Here is a 17,958-nt window from a genome sequence, read left to right on the forward strand (position 1 = left end):
TGCTTCCTTCTTCTGAATATAACCAGGGGCACGGCATGCTTCTGTTCTGTGGTTTATCGGTTGCCTGCCTTGGCCTGGACAGTTCATCACTCACGTTACAGAACCACAGGTTCCAATGATGGAGTTATTTTTAAAATTAGCAGTCACATTTTTAGATATATTTCATAGCAGCATATTAGAGAAGACACAGGCTGTTAAGGGTAGGAGAACATCCTGGGGAAGTATTGCTATGTATGTGCTGTTCTTCTCTGCTTGTTTGCTTTTGATCATTGTTAGGGAGCCAGTACCTTTGATCTGACACTCTACAGATGCTATCATGTGTCAAGGGATTGCAATCTTTAAGTGCAGATTGGCTGTGAAAAGTACCTTCTTCAGTAGCTGAAATCCAGAAAGACTAATAACGCTAGAATATTGACTTTATTTGTTGAATGGAGTGTTAAAGGATAGAAGAATTAAGTGACTGTCTTTTAAGCTTTTCTCTTAATACTGTGAAATTTTAAAATTATTTCTTTAGAATCATAGCATGATTCGGGTTGGAAGAGACCCAGACTACCCACTCCACCTAGCCTTGAACACCTCAAGGGATGGGGCATTTACAACTTTCCCAGGCAAACTGTTCCAGTGCTTCACCACCCTCTGAGTGATAAATTTCCTCCTAACAGCTAACCTAAATTTCCTGTCTTTTAGTATAAAACCATTCTCCCTGTTCTGTGAACACCATACCCGGGAGCCATTCTCTTCTCCAGGCTGAATGAGCCCAGCTCCCTCCACCTTTCTTTGTAGGGGATTTGTTCCAGCTCTCCAGTCATTCTCATGGCTCTCCTTTGAACACTTGTCAGCGATCTGTATCTTTCTTCTGCTGTGGGCCTCACACCTGAGGCCTCTGCCCTCATGAGTGCAGAGTAGATGGGGACAATCCCTCACTATTCTGGCCACCCCTCTTTTGATGCAGCTCAGGATACTACTGGCCGTCCAGACTGCAAGTGCACACTGCTGGCTTGTGTCCAGCTTTTCATCTGTGAGGACCCACAAGTCCCTTTTGGCAGGGCTGCTCTCAGTGACTGCTTCTCCCAGTCTGTACACATCTGGAACCCATCCTAAGTGTGGCATCTTGCACTTAGCACAATGGTTCATTAGGTTCATGTGAGTCCTCTTCCCAAACCTGTCCAGGTCCCTCTGGATTGCATCTCTTCCTTCTGTTACATAAACTGCTGCTGAGCTCAGTGTACTCTCTGTGTCAAAAGACACTGAAGAGCACACTGCTGTGGTAGTGGCTGAGCTGAACCACACACTATCTTCAGTAACTATCCAAATACAGAACTGTTTGAGAATGGTTGCTCATTTGCAGTGCATTGTTGAGTGTACATGGAGAGCTTACTACCTTTCAATGATTAGCTTATTATTTTGTGAGTGATTGTAAAAATGCAAATTACTTATTTTTTTGTATTGGCTCCGCAACATATTTTAACTATTGAAACTCAGCAAATATTGATTGACCAATTTGTATATCCACTGGTTTTAAAGTAGTGTATATATCTCAAAATAAAACTAAATTAGCTGAGGTTCAATTGTCCTTTTTGACACCACTTTTATGAAGCATGCTGAAATTCACTGTAAGACATCTTTGGCATGTGAAATGCAAGATAAATCATGTGGGTATCTGCCAGAAGTAGTAAAGATATCTTCTCAGTGAGAGCAAGCAGCTCTTGAAGATTTTTTTTCTTTTTTTTTTTTTTTGTATGAATTTATCATATTGTCTTTCCATCTAGCTACTTCAACTCGTGATGCCATCTTAATTTTCTTTCCCTTTAAGAGTAACTATTCTTCAATGTCTTTTTGAGGGATTTTTTTCATAATATCCTTAACGTTACTTCCCATTGATTCCACAGTAAATTGTTTCTTTATTTGCACATTGCGTTGCACAGCTCAATTTTGCCACTAGTAATAGTGATTGTGATAAGGAGAAGCCAACCAGAGACAGAAGTCAGGCTTGTCCTCAAGCTGCATCTCCCACTGATGTGGTTGGAACAGAGCACTAGTTTGATGTGTCATTGATCAGACCCTGAAAGGCAGCTATGGATTTATCTGTCCATGCTAAACAGGGAAATATCATACCTGGAAATACACCTGTCGGCATTAGTACCAGTTGAAGTCTCTGTTAACACTGGACCTTTGAAATAGCTTTGCACTATTAAAAAAGTATTTTAAGTACAGATTACATAGAAAATGTTCACTGAATCCTACAATTTTGACTTCAAATAAACAACTGTATAATATGTTGGTTTCATTTGTTTCCCACAAAGAATAAAAAGTGTTGGGTTTAGTTTCCAGGCCATTAAGTAGCTTGGATCTTGGAGATGTGTTAACTGTTTTTTTTGCATCCGTAATTCATAATCAGACACATAAAATGCATCTGATATTAGCTGAAATTTTTGATTCAACATTTTAAATTTTATGAGGGTGCACGGAGGCTGTGCTGAGAATCATCAGCAATAAAACGTGATCCTTCACAATCGTACAAATCAGAGTTTTATCACTTCTGTAAAACAATTTTTTCCATTGCTACTTCTGTCATAGTGTATGGAATAATTGAAAACAAAGATTGCTGTCTAGTATGCATGTGGTTCTTGTCTGTATACTCAGGCATCTACTGCTGTAACCAAAAGTTTCTATTAGTTAGTAGAGACTTAGCAAGTTGCAGAGAGTTGTTATTGGATTTCTGTCCTATTGATTTTTGCAATCTTTTTGCTCCATAGTGAGTCAGTGGAAGAGTGAAATATCACATGCTGAAAATGTTTCCTGCCTCTCTTGCCCTTCTACATCTTAAAGTGCAAGGCTAGACTTCTGGAGATTCAGTTCCTATCTTTCCTGAATCGGAGATGTAAGGAAACAGGCTTGCAGCTTCTTTTGTTGCTGAGGTGCTTGGTGATTTAGTGAATGTACTAAAATGTGCTGGGAGAAAAATGTGATTGGACACAGAAGTAGATGTAGATGTAGATAGTGTTGAAAAATTGTGCAAGTCATGCTAGGAAGTACATGCTGTAAGACTGTTTCTTTTATGTGCCATACTAAAATATTATCTTTTGTGAGATTCTCCTTTAACTGTGAAAATGATTTAATTCATGCAACTAGTAAAACATAGTTCATCCTTTTTAAATACAGCAAGTATAAATTATTCATAGTTGCTGCTTATGACTGGGCTTTTACCATTCAGGAAGAATTTTGAATACAATGTGTGGCTGCAAAGAACGTGAGGAAGCCTGTGGTAGCTGTAGGTTACTCATATAACCTTGATGTCCTTCTGTTGTGTACATGCATAATAACCCGATGTGGCTTGTATTTTCTCTATGGGAGCTTTTGTTTCTTTCATCAAATAGCATGCGTTCTGAATAGGTACATAGTGGATAAGGCTTATTTCTGTAATTGACTGAAGAGCAAGGAACTTCAGAGAACACTTTCTGGAGTCAGGCTACTGTGAAGATTGTTGTAGGTTCTGATGAAAAATTCTGAAACTTTCTCTGGTAAACGAGTTAAGCCAACAGTGTTGTTACTCTGTATGTTTAGCGTGGCATAAAAGTCAGGCACTTTCAGAAGAAACTGCCTTCAAGCTCAGGCAGTGCCAGTATTGGCTACTACACTACCAACATTGATTTCTGTGTCTCATTTTACTGTGCGTTAGTTCTCTTTCACCTCATGGGCTGCTAAGAAAATGATTGTATTAATGTTTGTAAAACACTGCTAATTTGGTCAGCAATTTAAAGCCTGTCAAGGAATACATACTTCTGCATTCATGAGTGCTAAGGTTAGGCTAGACTGTAGGAATTAGAAGAAGCGATAGACAGGCAGCGTCTGTGCTGCAGTCTAGAGCTGTAATTGCAGTTCATGAAGTTCATCTTAAGAAGTTCGAGGCTGATCAGTGTGCAAATGGGTTTTTGCTGTTTACACAGAAAACAGAAGGCAGCCCATATTTAAAAAAAAATGCAAGACTGTGGAAATTATACATGTGGGCTCAAGTCTTCAATGATGTGACCATGTGATTTATCAGTAGAGGTGGTGATGTTTAAAAACTGCCACAAATGTGTGTTTTTGCCCTGCAGCACTTCTTATGAGATTATCAAATGATGTCTGCATTGTGCAGTGAGACTGGACTGCTTTGGGAGAAAACTGTGAAATTAAGGACACTGCCCTAGTGTGTTTATCATGAGAACAGAGGAAGATGGCATAGGATCCTCTTCAGGATCCTCTTTTACTTTTGGCAGGTTGACGCTTGCTGTTAGTGCAGTGGTTAGGAACAAACTATCTAGTGATTTTCCAGGTATCCATTTACTATAGGTGCTATGCCTGAGAACTGATCATTTATTTGGAATTTTCTGTGTTCTTTGGATAGTGTCCATAAAAGCCAAATATTTCGGGTCACTAGTAATGAAACAGTATAATGGCAGTTGTTATCATGTGCACAAGTGTGTGTTTCTTTGCTTAAATAAATTGGTTTGATCTTCAGTATCTCAAAAGTACTTTTATGTGTTTCCTCATATCTCCACCTTCAGGTAGGGAAGCTCTGTTATACAATTGTGTTTTACGGAAGGGAAACTGGAGAACACAAAAATTAATTAATCTGTCAATTGAAAATAACAGGGCATGAGATCTCTTTCAGTCACAGCTTTGTGTTTGGTTCTCTGACATTTCTCTGCTTCAAAGCGACAATGGTGTGGCTAAGTCACTTCAGTGTTAAGTGTTAATAGGTGCTCTTTGTAACTGTAAAGCTTTATTTGGTTTGTTTCTCATGATTTTTGTTTTGCTTTCAGATGTGGTGAAGAGCCTTTGTTTTCATCTGTACAGTTTATAGTGCCTTAAAGATGGGGTTTGGAAGTGACTTGAAGTATTCGCATGATGCTTTATTAAAACTGCAAGACTGGGAACTACGACTGCTCGAAACGGTCAAGAAATTTATGGTCATGCGTGTAAAAAGTGATAAAGAGTATGCCTCCACTTTACAGAATCTTTGTAATCAGGTAGATAAAGAAAGCACTTGTCAATTGGATTATATCAGCAATGTATCCAAGGTAAGACTGAGGAATTACGAATTTGGAATATCCTTAGAATTAAATATTTGATTTTTGTTTGTTTTGTTTGAGTTGGATTCTTCCTGATTCATCTTCTTGGGAGTTAATGTTTCTGAAGTTTTTAACTGCTTTTAGTTCTTTGCTGGATTGTGGAGCACTTGAACTCCAGTCTTGCTTTGAATTTAGTAAGTAAAATAGAATCCTAAATTCTTAAATTTCAGTATTTTATGTCTCCATGCTTCACCTCCTTTGTTTTGAAAACAAAATATGTTACTGTGAGCTTTTCTTTTGAGACAGTTAAATGGAAACTATTGTTTATGTTGTATAGAGTTTGTGACAGAAATAGAAAAATGCCAGGAAACTTAAGGCAAAGTGTAGCATACCAACTGTTATTCACACCACAGTGTGTGAAGTTAAAACAAAAACTTAATTCAGGATGTTCCTTGTACTTGTGAAGTTATTTTCCACCCAATTTACAATAATTTTGTTGATTTTTCTATAAAGAAAGGCTATGTTTTCTCCAAGTTATTGTCAGACTTGCAGTAAGTACAGTGAAGGTGTAGTTGAAGGAAACTTCCCTGTTCCACCTGCTAGTAAACTTTCCTCTTGACTTCGATTCCTTTCTGACTACAGAACGTAATTCTGTTTTATGGCTTATTCAATTTTTGATCCTTCTGCTGCTGCAGTGCTTACACAGTTCCGTCAGTCTGGCATGAATCCTGCTCTCTGCAGAAGGCTGGTTTGGGGACAAGTTGAATTCTACACAAAGCATTTTTTATGCAGTGTGCTTATGAAGTTGCTGCTTGAGATCAAGTTATGGCATTGCAGCAGGAGCATTAGTGCTCTGTTTGCAGCCGTCTCGATCGGTACTAGTGAAAGTAAAGTGACTGTGTGGCTTGAAAGCTGCACTGAAGTAGCTAGCTTGCTTCAGCTGCCCTGAATAGCACTGGGTAGTGTTTATCTGTAATGAATTCTGTTGTTGCCTGCCCCACCCAATATTTCTTGTCTTGTAAGCTGCTGCGCTTGTTTTTTTGTGTTTGTTTTTTTTCATCTGTTGCGTTTTGGTGGTATGTTTGAAATGCTGTTCACGTAGTTATGTATCTTACCCACAGTTGTGATGATTTTGGTAAATTTACATAAAACTTTTTTGTTCACTGATGGCAAAATCATGTATTTTTTTCAAGCTTTCTGCTGTCAGATCCCAGAGTTTTTACAGAATTACAACAATACTATTAATATTTCTTGCTGTTGCTGCCCCACTGGGATTCTTCTTACGTGGTAGCAAAAAAGCCTTGCAGTGCTTATGGACAACAAAACAGAGTGGATTCTGGCTAAAATGGTAAAGGAGCGCTGGCACCTTTTGAATACTGAGCATTGCAACCCTTCAGGTTCACCTTCAGGTGATTAGCTCTCTGCTCAGTTGAGCCTCTATAAGAAGTTGACTACGTGTCTTAAACCATTTTCTATGCAGGTTAAACAGAAGCATTTGTTTCACATTTTTAAGTGCTGTTTTGGATGTTGCTACTCAAGTTAATCTTTCAGGTTACTTTTGTTCCTTTCATTTTATTTTTCTGTCGAGGAAGTGCTGTTTTCCTCCTAAGCCCCTGATCTCTGATCTTTCACATAACTACAAAAATATTCATGTAATACTGATAGATCATTTGCATAGGCTTGCCTTGAAATTACACTGTCAGCTTGGATTTTATGCTAGCAGAGTGATATATTGTCATATTGCTTTTAGTAGGTAAAATATCTAAGTTATCATTTGATTACTTGAGTTGTTCTAATATATATTGCTATTTAATTATTCTTTTTGTCTCTTTCTGACATTTTACATAATTAAAATCTGACACAGTTTTTGTGGGATGTAAATAGTATCTTATACTTCCTGAATTAAAATACTGTCTCTGCATACTTACGTATGTTTTGTGTGCATATGTGTCTAAAAATGTTTTCTAATCAAACAATATTATATTTTACAGTTTTTGCTGGATTGTGGGTTTTTATAGGAAAGGAAGTGCTTTGCCTTTCTGATGACTCCACCCAGCTGCTTTTTTGTCCCTTAAATCTTAATTTTTGTAGTTTTTCTCCTATTATAATCTTTCACCTTCTGCTATTTAAAAACAATAACATTTTACAGAACACAGAAATCTTGTTCAACTAGTGCTTTCTCATCTAAAAAGAGGAATATGAGGAAAGGGAAAATATGCAAATCATTTTATTTGTTTTTTAAAAAGATCACTTTTCCTTTGGTGTCAGTCTTGGGTTAATTTTTAAATAGAAGGACAGGTTTTTGCTAGGTGTCAGACTTACTTGGGCTTGTTTGGTGAATTGCAGGCTATGTATTTCTTTATTGATTGAAGCTGTGTTTGTCTGGCAATAAATCACCCAAAGAAATGCATTACTTTTATTACTTTTTCACCTCCGAGAGTGCTATGATGAGCTTTTCTGTAACCACTCTTCTCATATGTATTTTTGATGTTATTTTTATTGTACACAGCTTTGTGACATGGCTTCTGAAGTCATTTGGAAAGTTCTCTGTAAATGGAGAGATAAACACTTTTCAGATGTAACCAGTAATCTTCAGACTCTGAGCTTATTATATAACATCACGCTTACAGCAGTTATGCCAGTGGTTGCTAGAATTCTTATCAGCTAAAGGAAATATTAAAGATGGTTTACTGCATACAGGAATTAACTGTCTTCCATTTTGTTCTCTAAATTACAGTTGGCTAGCAGCATTGTTGTGTATAAGTATGTATGCATATGTATGTATGTACATGCTCATATAAACATACATATGTATGTTTGTATATGATAAAAAAGATGAGATCTGCCGAACAAATGAATTTTGTAAGTTTTCACGATATAAGGTGTATTTCTATGTTTAAAAATATTAAGACAAGTGCCATTAAAACTAATGTACCAGCTGCATTCAATAACTGGTAATTGTATTGGAAACAGCCACGCTGAAATGTTAACTGCAGTACAGCAGTCTGTGTTAGTGAGTTATATCTAATGAATCCAATGCTGTTCCTGTCAACAAAGTGTAACGGGCAAGGGTTTTTAAGGGTAACAAATACTTCCATCTGAACTGAACTCTAATTCTTGACTTTTCGTCTGTAGTGCATCAAAAGTCTCTCTGTTCAGCACTCAATTCTTATCAAAAGCCACGATATATTAAGCAGTCCTGAAAACAGACTGATGGGATGGCTAAAGAAGTTATTAAAGTAAGGTTGCAAAAAGCCGCTTGGTTGCCGTGACAGGGAACTTCTAATCTGTTAGCAGCATTACACCGCGCTGCTGCTGGTGGCTTGGTGCTGTCAGTTATGCAAAGCAGCTGGCAAATGGTGTTGTCTTGAACAGTAATAATTCAAATGCTTATCACTGTGAGGTATTTAGACCAGGACAAAGAAGTAATTTATCAATCAGAGTAAATGATCAGGTGGTGGGAAAGCAAAGAGCACAGGAATGTGCTTGTCAGATGTGTTGAAGATGTGATCTGAAAAAAGCTGTAGAGCTTTTGTGAGTGTTCAGAAGTGCAAAGAATACTCTGTGGAGTGACTGTGTGATGCTGCGTTTTTGTCCCTGGTGCTTTTTTTATGAGTTTACGACTAAGTTCACTGCATGATTTTGTTACAGGAGAAGGAATTTTTGTGGAAGATCTCAAGTGAATTTGGGAAGTTCAGTTTTTATTTGTTGTTGTTTGTTTGTTTGTTTTTAACTGAATGCATCTTTTACCACAACCCATTTTCATTGTTTAGTTATTTGTAAGCTAGAATAAGTGACTCTTCTCTCCTGATTTTATTTTATTTTTTTATAGTCTTGGTTGCTCGTGGTACAACAAACAGAACAGCTGAGCAAAATAATGAAGACGCATGCAGAAGATCTTAATTCCGGGCCTTTACATAGGCTTACAATGATGATCAAGGACAAACAGCAAGTGAAGAAGAGTTACATAGGGGTTCATCAACAAATTGAAGCAGAGATGTACAAGGTATTTTATTCAAATGTTCTTCGTAGATTTACTGAAATTTTGTGTACTTAAAAAAATAACATTGAGCATTTTTTTAGATTTTGTTTTTGTTTTTTGCTATTGTAAAAGTGGTGTCTAGGCTGCCTAGCTCAAATGTTAGTTGCTTCCTATATGTTTTCTCATGGCTGCTACCTGACAAGGGAGAAGAGGAAGTCTTTCTTCTGTATGAATTGATTTGGTCAGATAGTGTAGGAAATGCTCCTCGCAGATGATTCTCTGTTCCATCTTTTTTACTTTTCTCATTTTGCTGTAGACATCCACTGAAAGCTTTTATTATTGAGTGATTTTGGCAGCCTGGACTGTTTTGGGTGGGGATGGGATTCTAATCCTTATTCTAAAATATAAGTCAATTGTAAACCAAATATTAAGTCTGTAGGTGGGGCTCTTCAGGACCCTTTCTATTGTCAGTTGTGTCTTTGATATTGACAGCACTGTGTCTCATCAGTAAAGCTGACAGAAATCTCAGTTTAATTCAGATGCTCTGGGGGAGGATTAACTGCGAATGTGAAGAAACTGATTGGTAGTCTAAAAGGTCTCACAAGAAAAGCACTGTTTCTTTCTTTTAGCAGAGATTTAGAGATCTGGAGTAGCATAAAATATAACCTACGAGTAACGTAGTACAGATATCGCAGACTAGTGAGAAAAAGATTCTTGGGCAGGTAATGAGAATAACCTTACTCTAGTACTGAACATATATCATGTTAAATGTTTGGCTTTAGCAGGACTGCTTCCATAATCTCTTGGGAGTTTGGCATCTTCCCTGGGTATTAACTGTGGGAAGTACATCATTTTTAATGCATGTTTGGTAGAGATTGTCTTATCTGATAGAGTTGCCAAGCCAAATAATCACTCACAGGCACTTATGGATTAGTGCATCTGGAAATGCTCAGGATCAAAGGTGGAGAAAAAGTGTTGTGATAAACTTACAAAGAACTTGAGAAATGGAAAAAGAAAGAAGATAACAATGAAGAAATTAGGGATAGCAAAAACAAGATTGCTGGGTATTCATATATGCTTTTAAAAGAGCCTGTATTAAACATGCTTTTTTTTCTTTTTAAGTTCACTCTTATAAAACGCTTTTTAAAAGGAAGAGAGTAAGACTTCTTCAACAAAATATAAAGTAGACTAAACACTCCGCAAATATTTAATTACAGGCTATATTGATTTTAATCATAAGGTGAACAAAATGCATGATTGTGTGAGTTTTTTTCCATCCTAATGAATAAACTTGCACTAATTTTTGTACCCCTTCTTTTCCCACCACCTCCTTCTGCCTTCGTGGCTTTCCTAAGAAGCACTTGGATAAAGTTTTGGTTAGATGTAGTATGTTCTTTCTTTGTTAGCTGACATTATTTATTCAAAGATTCTACGTCAATGGAACACTTCCAGAATGGTTCCCAGAAATCCCGAACACTTTTCGTGTTCTGTGGCATTAGATCTATTTCCATTATATGTGTTAAGAAAGTACTTATAATTTCCCAGAGCATTATCCAAAACTTGTACAGAACAGTGTCTTTACATTTCATAATCGTTAGGGTATCTGGTAAGGAACTGTTTGCTCTTTCGTGAGGGTCCTTCTTTTCTTATTCTAGAGACCTGTGCAATGAGGAATCTTTTTTGATGGAATTATTGAGGGTAATGAAAGGCATGGTTTTTAGTAAATCTTGAAGTTTATTTCAGTTTCCATTGAGATCTTTCATATTTTTTCTTTCTGTGTGAATTTTAAGGGGAAGAAGTAGACACTAGCCAAGTGGGAAATACTGTATAAATATAAATTGGGATTAGGATAATCCTTAACCACTTCAGCTGCTTAAGAGTAAATAGAGGATGGAGGTGCTTTGTTTTTCTCTGTTGATGGAAAAATACATTGTGAAATTAATTTTCCTGGACCTTGAAGTTATTACAAAGGTTTTGCAGTATTGTTGGCCTAATTTAATTTCCAGCTTTCTGTTAGAAAAGAACATTCATCATTACGTGTGTATTGTCTTCATTGCTTGCTAATCATGTTCTTCTGTCCATTGCTTAAAGTAACTTCATAATACGAGTGCGCTGTAAATTTTATTTCTCCTGTGCTATCTCTTTTAGTCAATAATAACAGCAGTTGTGAATGATTTTACAGTACAAATTAATGTGAGAATATGGGATGAATAGTTCGCAAAAGATCTTACATTCTTATTTTTAAATTGAGCCTTTGCACAGGTGGTCCAGAAGTAGGAATTACATGTAGTGTCTTGTTTGCTCTTGAGGGAGTTTCCCTGGGTCTTCAAGTATTGCTCGTGAGAGTGAGAATAATGGTATCCGGGCCTTATCTCACAAAGAAAGGAGGGATTGTGAATGCTAGTTTTCTTCATGCATTTTGCACAAGGGCGAGTTTTTCTGTAGAACAGACTTCCTTTTCTATGCAGTGCAACACGTGCTTTCATTAGATTAAGTTCCTCTTCCATGGTAGCCCATTGTGAGAGCATGTTGCTTTGTCAAAGTTTTTACATTTCTTCAATATTTATGTCAACTTTGTGGTATTGTAGTGACTGGTTTGTAATGAACTTGTGTTACACGTTCATGAATTATGAATATTTTTGAGCAGTGAACTAATTTTCACACTGTAAATGAAAATAGAAGGTTGAAGTCTAGTATTCTGTGATGCAAAATGGAATAAGTGTGTCTGTTGAAAGAAACTCTGCCAGTACTTCATTCCACAGTACTTTTTAAAATTTTTTGTGAATTTAAGTTTCATGGCAGATAGATTTATTCATGCACAGTAGCTACTTCTAAGCTATTTGCATAAAATTTTAGATCCAAAAGTTCTACTGTATTTGTATTTGGAGACATTAGAAGAATTCCTTCTTGTGTGGATGTTTTCATCTTGTATGGTTTAATGATCATCCTTTTTGGTGCTTTTTTCACTTTGACTGAAGTGGAATAGTGTTTACACTAAGCTAGATTTCCTAAACGTTTCTCCTTACGCTGTGCTGCAGAGATGCAAACGGGGAAATCAGTTTCAGGCCTCTTATTTCATTCTGAACATTCATTGATTTTTGATTTTGTCACGCTGCATAATAGTCTGATAGGATTATTGCAAGCCGATAAAAAGTGGCAGCATCCTTATTTTTGGAGTAAATCTTATATGACATCTTTAATGTTGAGAGTAAGTATTTTTTATGCTCTTTTTGTTTCTGTTTTCTTAAAGGTCACAAAGACAGAACTTGAGAAACTAAAATCTAGCTATAGACAACTAATAAAAGAAGTAAATTCTGCCAAAGAAAAGTATAAAGAAGCCGTGGCTAAAGGTATGACTGACTTTAGTTTATGTGCTTACTGTTGCCTTTTTTCAAACGTAATGCAACTTTAGAGTGAAACTAGGTAATGCTTTTATTTTGAACAACTTAATGAAGATGTGAAAATTCATCCAGAATCTTAAGAAAAGCTAGTTGTCATCAAGATAGCTTGTTGATACACTGAAAATGATAAAAATGAAAAAAAGAAAAGTGGTAGTCCTTCATGACAAAAGAAAGATTACTTCTTTAAGCTCTTCAGTTATTCCTTTAGTGGATGCATTGCAGTGTAAAATTGCTCTTATGGACAGTGTTAGTAGTGAAAATCAGGTTGCAGATCCTCATGTACATCATAGCTGCAGCCTCCTTGTGTCTTACGACCTATTATGGCTTGCTGAATAGTATCATCAATGCTATTGATGATAGTGTTATCAATTCTGATGACAGTAGAATAGATCTAAAACTTTTCAACATTAAGGAGCAGGAGAAAAAAAATTTTAAAGTGATGTGTCCAAACTTCATAAACTTTGACTTCCAGTGAATTGTGTTAATGATTAGGATGATGAAAGACTTTGCTATAAGATATTTTGAACTACCTTGTTAATAATTGGTCTCACTTGCCTAAGATTCTTTTTCGTTAAATGAAATTAATTGCATGATGGTGCATAAATACAATTCCAACTGCAGTGTTTTTATGTCATTCTGATTAACTGATCTAATACTTGTTTAGACATATAACATCCAAAAGCTGTTTTTGAGACACTTAGTGTGTATTTTCCTGCTTCCATTTAGTATTTGTTTTCCATTAATACAGTTCATGGTTGGTTTAACTTCCTGTACTGTTTTACTGTTTACTTAACAGCCTCTGACTATCAGAAAAACTGTTTTTCCCCCTAAGAATTTCAGTATTATTTTGCTACTACTGCACCTCAGACCATGGTATTGCTTCTGTATTAACCTGTATGCAGCTAAAATGGTTGTGTATTTGCTGGTCAGCTGAGCTGTTTGAGTATTGTTAAGCCATGGTATTTTCACAGTGTTTCTGAGCCCTCAGGTTGTCAAAGTAGTTTGCAAGGTGAACTAGTTAGGGAAGTCTTAAAATTATAGTATTTCATTATTCCAGGCATTAGTTGAATAGCAGCGGCTTACTCAAGTGATGTGCTATTAGGAGATAGTCTTTTTGTTAACATGAAAACTGGTTTGGTTTTTGAGTCTCTCAAGAATGATTGAAAGCAAGGGAAGGAATGCTGCATACGGTAACAGTGGGAGGGTATAGCTGCATATTGGAAATAAGCTGAAAAATATTTAGTTAAACAGAAAAATGAAAATTGTTGTCACTAACTCTCAGAAGAAACATGAGCCAGTTCATTTCTGCTTTAGGAAAATATGATTCTTAACAGACTCTGTTCCTCTGGAAAACCAACTCTTCATTACTCTTCATTACACTCTTCATTCAGTGTCTGACCCCTCCTGTCAAGAGCAGAAGAAAACAGCTACTCTGCAGGAAATACGATTTAGTCCTTGCTCCTGGGCTGGAGCTACTAAGTCTGCAGAGTACACATGCAAGTTAGTCAACATCAAAGCAAGTCATAACAAAGGAATGACTTAGAAATTTCTGCTTTTGCAATTGTAATCATTTTGCAATTTGGTGACTGTATGGTTTATACCAATGCTTACAGTATTTCTACTAAGAAAATACTGAAACAACTACTGAGAGAGGTACATGCGTTTCTCTACCTAGGGAAGACAGTTCCTTTGAGTTGTTAAAAGCATACTTAGATTTTAAGCTGAACACTTAGAGTGTTTAAGTGAAAAAGTGAAAGTGGCAAAATTAGGAATTATTGATAGTGATCTTCTTTAGAAGAAGTTGATTTTATGATTTTTTTAGCTCAGCTTTTTGGCTAACCTGTGTCATACTTTACACCAGCTAACAGGACAGTCATTTAGAACCAGCATGTTGATGCTTTAGAGAGTTACAGCTGCTTTCTTTTCTAACTGAAAATACAAAGAGAATCTGAGGAATGAGAATAAAAGTTAAGTGATGAATTATGACACCAGGTAATTACTAGCTGTGTTTCTAGTGGGGAATGGGAAGGTGACTGGAGGAGATTTTGCATGGAGAAGGAGAAGCTATTTCACAGTGAGGAAAATGGAACTGCTTTCTGAAGGATGCAGGAATTTCATTATGCAAGGATTTGTGCTCTCCAGAGCGGAGAGAGGTGAAAGTGACAGAGATGGTGTGTCAGGAGTTCTGGGAAGCCCCCCTGCAGCATATCTTTTCCTCTTCCCTCTGGGAGAGCAGTGGCACACCTGAGCAGATGATGCACTGCTAAGTCCCACTTGCTGTTTGGTGCTTAGACTGCATTTTACTGCCCTATTCTGGCTGCCAGTATCTGCTGCCATGTCGGTCAGAAATCGTTGAATCACAGGATCATTTGGGGTGAATTCCCTGCCATGGGCAGGGTTTCCAGCTCCTAGATGATGCTCCTCAGGGTCCCATCCGGGCTAGCTGTGAAAATCTCCGAGGGTGGCTCATTCACAATTTATTGAGTAAAGCATGTCCACCTAACATCTAACATAAATCTCCCCTCCTTTTAGTTTAAAACAATTCCCCCTTGTCTTATCACTATTCAGACTGTAAAAAGTTGGTCTCTTGTTCATAAGCTCCCCTCAAGTACTGAAAGGCCACAATGAGGTCTTCCTAGAGCTTTCTCTCAAGTGAAGAAACCTGGCAGCCTAAGCTGTTCTTTGTAGAAGTGCTCCTGCCCGTGGATCACCCTTGCGGCCCTCCTCTGAACCTGCTCCAATTGCTCCATGTCTTTCTTTTCTGAGCTTTCCAGACCTAAGGCCTCATGAAGACAGAGCAGAGGGGGGCAATCACCTCCATCACCTTCCGCATCAACCTCTTTTAATGCAGACTAGGATACTGTTGGCTTTCCAGGCTGCGTGTACACACAGCTGCTCATGTGAAGCTTGTCATCCACCAGAACTCCCCAAATTCTTGTCCACAAGGCTACCCTCAAAGAGTTTTTCTGCACACGTGTATATTGCCTTAACCCAGGTGCAGTGCCTTGCACTTGACCTTGTTGAACCTTATTGAACCTCTTCTGTGCCTGCTTCTTAAGTTTGTATATGTCCTTTTGCATGGCATTCTTTCCATTCGTAGTATCAACTGAACCACTCAGTTTAGTGCTGTCGGCAGTCCTGCAGAGGTCCCACTGTGTGTGTTGGTGATAAGGATGCTGAAGAACACTGGTCTCAGGACAGACATCTGGGAGGCACCATTCATGACCAGCGTCCACCTGGACATAGATCTGTTGACAACAGCTCTCTGGCTATGACCATCCAACCAGTTTCTTTTTCCACTGACTAGTCCAGGCTTCAAATCCATATCTTTCCAATTTAGAGATAGGATGTGGTATGAGACCGTGTTAAAATTAGATGACACTGGTCACTCTTCCTTTCCAATTGATGCTGTCATTCAATCTTAGAAGGGCACCAGATTTTTTAGGCACAGCTTGCTTTCAGTGAAGCTATGCTGGCTGTCCTGGATCACCTCCCTGCCTTGCATGTGCCTTAACAGATCTTCCAGGAGGATCTGTTCTATGATCTCTTCCCAGGCACAGAGGTGAGGATCAATGGCCTGTAGTTTCTTGGGTATTCCTTTCTACCATTCTTAAAAATGGGAGTGATATTTTAATTAGCGACATGATTTGCTGTTCTTTTGTGGACCAGTGATTACTGTGGGAGTCACAAATGTAGCTTGGCTGATTGTGCTTGGGTGTGGAGATCTCTTTGTCAGGCAGTCTGGTTGGTGCTAATCATTTGATTGATGAGCAGTTTTTGTCCTTTACAGTCCTTACTTCTGTCTATGATTTTATGGGTCATGAGAGAAGGGTAAAGTCACAGACTGAACTGATTCAGTGCTTCTGATGATGTATACTTACCAGCTGAGAATCTGCACAAATTCTTTCTAATAATCTCTTCTGGTTTTAAAACATTTGAATTGGAACATTTTGTAATAATGTGCTCGGAATGCACAGTGTGTTCATCTACAGAATTGAGCCAGTAGGGCATGTTGGGGTCATTTGGAGAAAAGCTTGAGAACTACTGGGCTAACTTTATATAGTGAAATAGATGCCCTTTGTAATCTTTCGCATGTGTGCTGTACAGAAGAAAAATTGTCATCTTCTTACAGCAGTGTCCCATAGTGACAGTTGCATATTGTACATACACTTCTAAACCTGCAGTGATATTCTAACACAATGATGCTGGGTAACAGAGTAATTAAATAGAATGCAGCATACTGACTTAGCTGCTACAGGAAAATGCATCAAAACAAAATGTATGCCAGATGGAAAGACATTGTTTTTCCCAACCAGAGGTCACAAAGTTCTAAAAAGTTTCATAAATAATGAATAAAGAATACAAACTGGAAACCGTAGAACAGTTGTTGACATTTCTCACTACAATTTGAATCTCAGTTTTCCTACACCTTAAAAAAACAAAAAACAAAAACAAAAACAAAAACATGAAAGCATTAATTCTTAGACTAGCATTTATTTTTATAGCCGATTTTGGTATTTGATGTTAAAATGTGAAATGATTTTGTATCAGGTAATCTTTGCAAGCTGAAATATTGCTAGTATCGCTGTGGTAGGTTCATATTGGATTTTAGTACAATATCATCTTTACACAGCAACGTTTATAGTTTTACTGGAAATACATCTTGTAAAGATGTTTACTGCATTCTTCTTGCTAGTTAATTACTGACTGAATGTGGAAACTATTGTAACATTTTTAAGTAACAGAATGGCTCCGAAATAAACAGTATAGAGATTTAGTATATTATTCATTATTTCATTTTGTGCTGCTCCTGTATGGTGGAATATCACATATGAGATTTCCCTAGGCTGGCTTATGTTCCCTGACAATGTTGTGATTTAGGGGAGACTGGAAACCTAGCACACTACAGAGCATTGCATCAGATGAAAGAACGATTTTTGAAACCTGCAACTCTTGTGATACGATTCTTTAGATTTCATTTGTCTTTTGTGTTATATATTGAATGTTCACAAATAAGACAGCAGCTAAAAAGGCTTTCATTCAAATTGTTGTCCTGCTACTCTTTGTGCTATCTGAGTGGCCAGGAAATACTTTTATTAGGTGGCTGGTGCATTAATTCTGTCTGTAAAATAGTGATTATACTACTACATTTCCTTGTGGCATGTGTTGCCTTTAGGGTTTGCTGAGATGGGAAAAACTCTTGAGTTTAATTTTGACTGAACCTAACGTTGTGAGATGAAACAAATGTTCTTTGTTGAACCAATCTGTCTTATTCACAGATGTCAGCAGGCTGGGATGGATTTCAAATCAATCATAAAATTGTTTGAGTTGAAAGGAGCACTCAGTGGCCATCTAGTCCAACTCACATGCAATGAACAGGACACCTAAGCCACATCAATTTGCTCAGAGCCCCATCCAGCCTGACTTTGAATATCTCCAAGGATGGGGTATCCACTGACTCTTTATGAAGCCTTGTTCCAGTGCCTTACCGCCCTTGTTGTAAAATCATCTTCCTTATATC

General features: G+C 37.4%; 1 protein-coding gene across 6 annotated transcripts in view; it reads left to right on the forward strand.

Moving 5' to 3' along the window:
• Positions 1–17,958, forward strand: part of FER (FER tyrosine kinase) — a 176,051-nt gene that overhangs the window by 23,921 nt on the left and 134,172 nt on the right. For all 6 annotated transcript variants that reach the window (XM_048931375.1, XM_048931380.1, XM_048931379.1 and 3 more), the window contains 3 exons: positions 4,806–5,063; positions 8,887–9,060; positions 12,287–12,386. In XM_048931375.1, the coding sequence (XP_048787332.1) occupies positions 4,857–5,063; positions 8,887–9,060; positions 12,287–12,386 (481 nt within the window). In that variant the 5' untranslated portion in view covers positions 4,806–4,856. The remainder of the gene's footprint in view (positions 1–4,805; positions 5,064–8,886; positions 9,061–12,286; positions 12,387–17,958) is intronic.

Source organism: Lagopus muta, chromosome Z, assembly GCF_023343835.1.
Source record: "Lagopus muta isolate bLagMut1 chromosome Z, bLagMut1 primary, whole genome shotgun sequence".
Classification (NCBI taxonomy): domain Eukaryota; kingdom Metazoa; phylum Chordata; class Aves; order Galliformes; family Phasianidae; genus Lagopus; species Lagopus muta.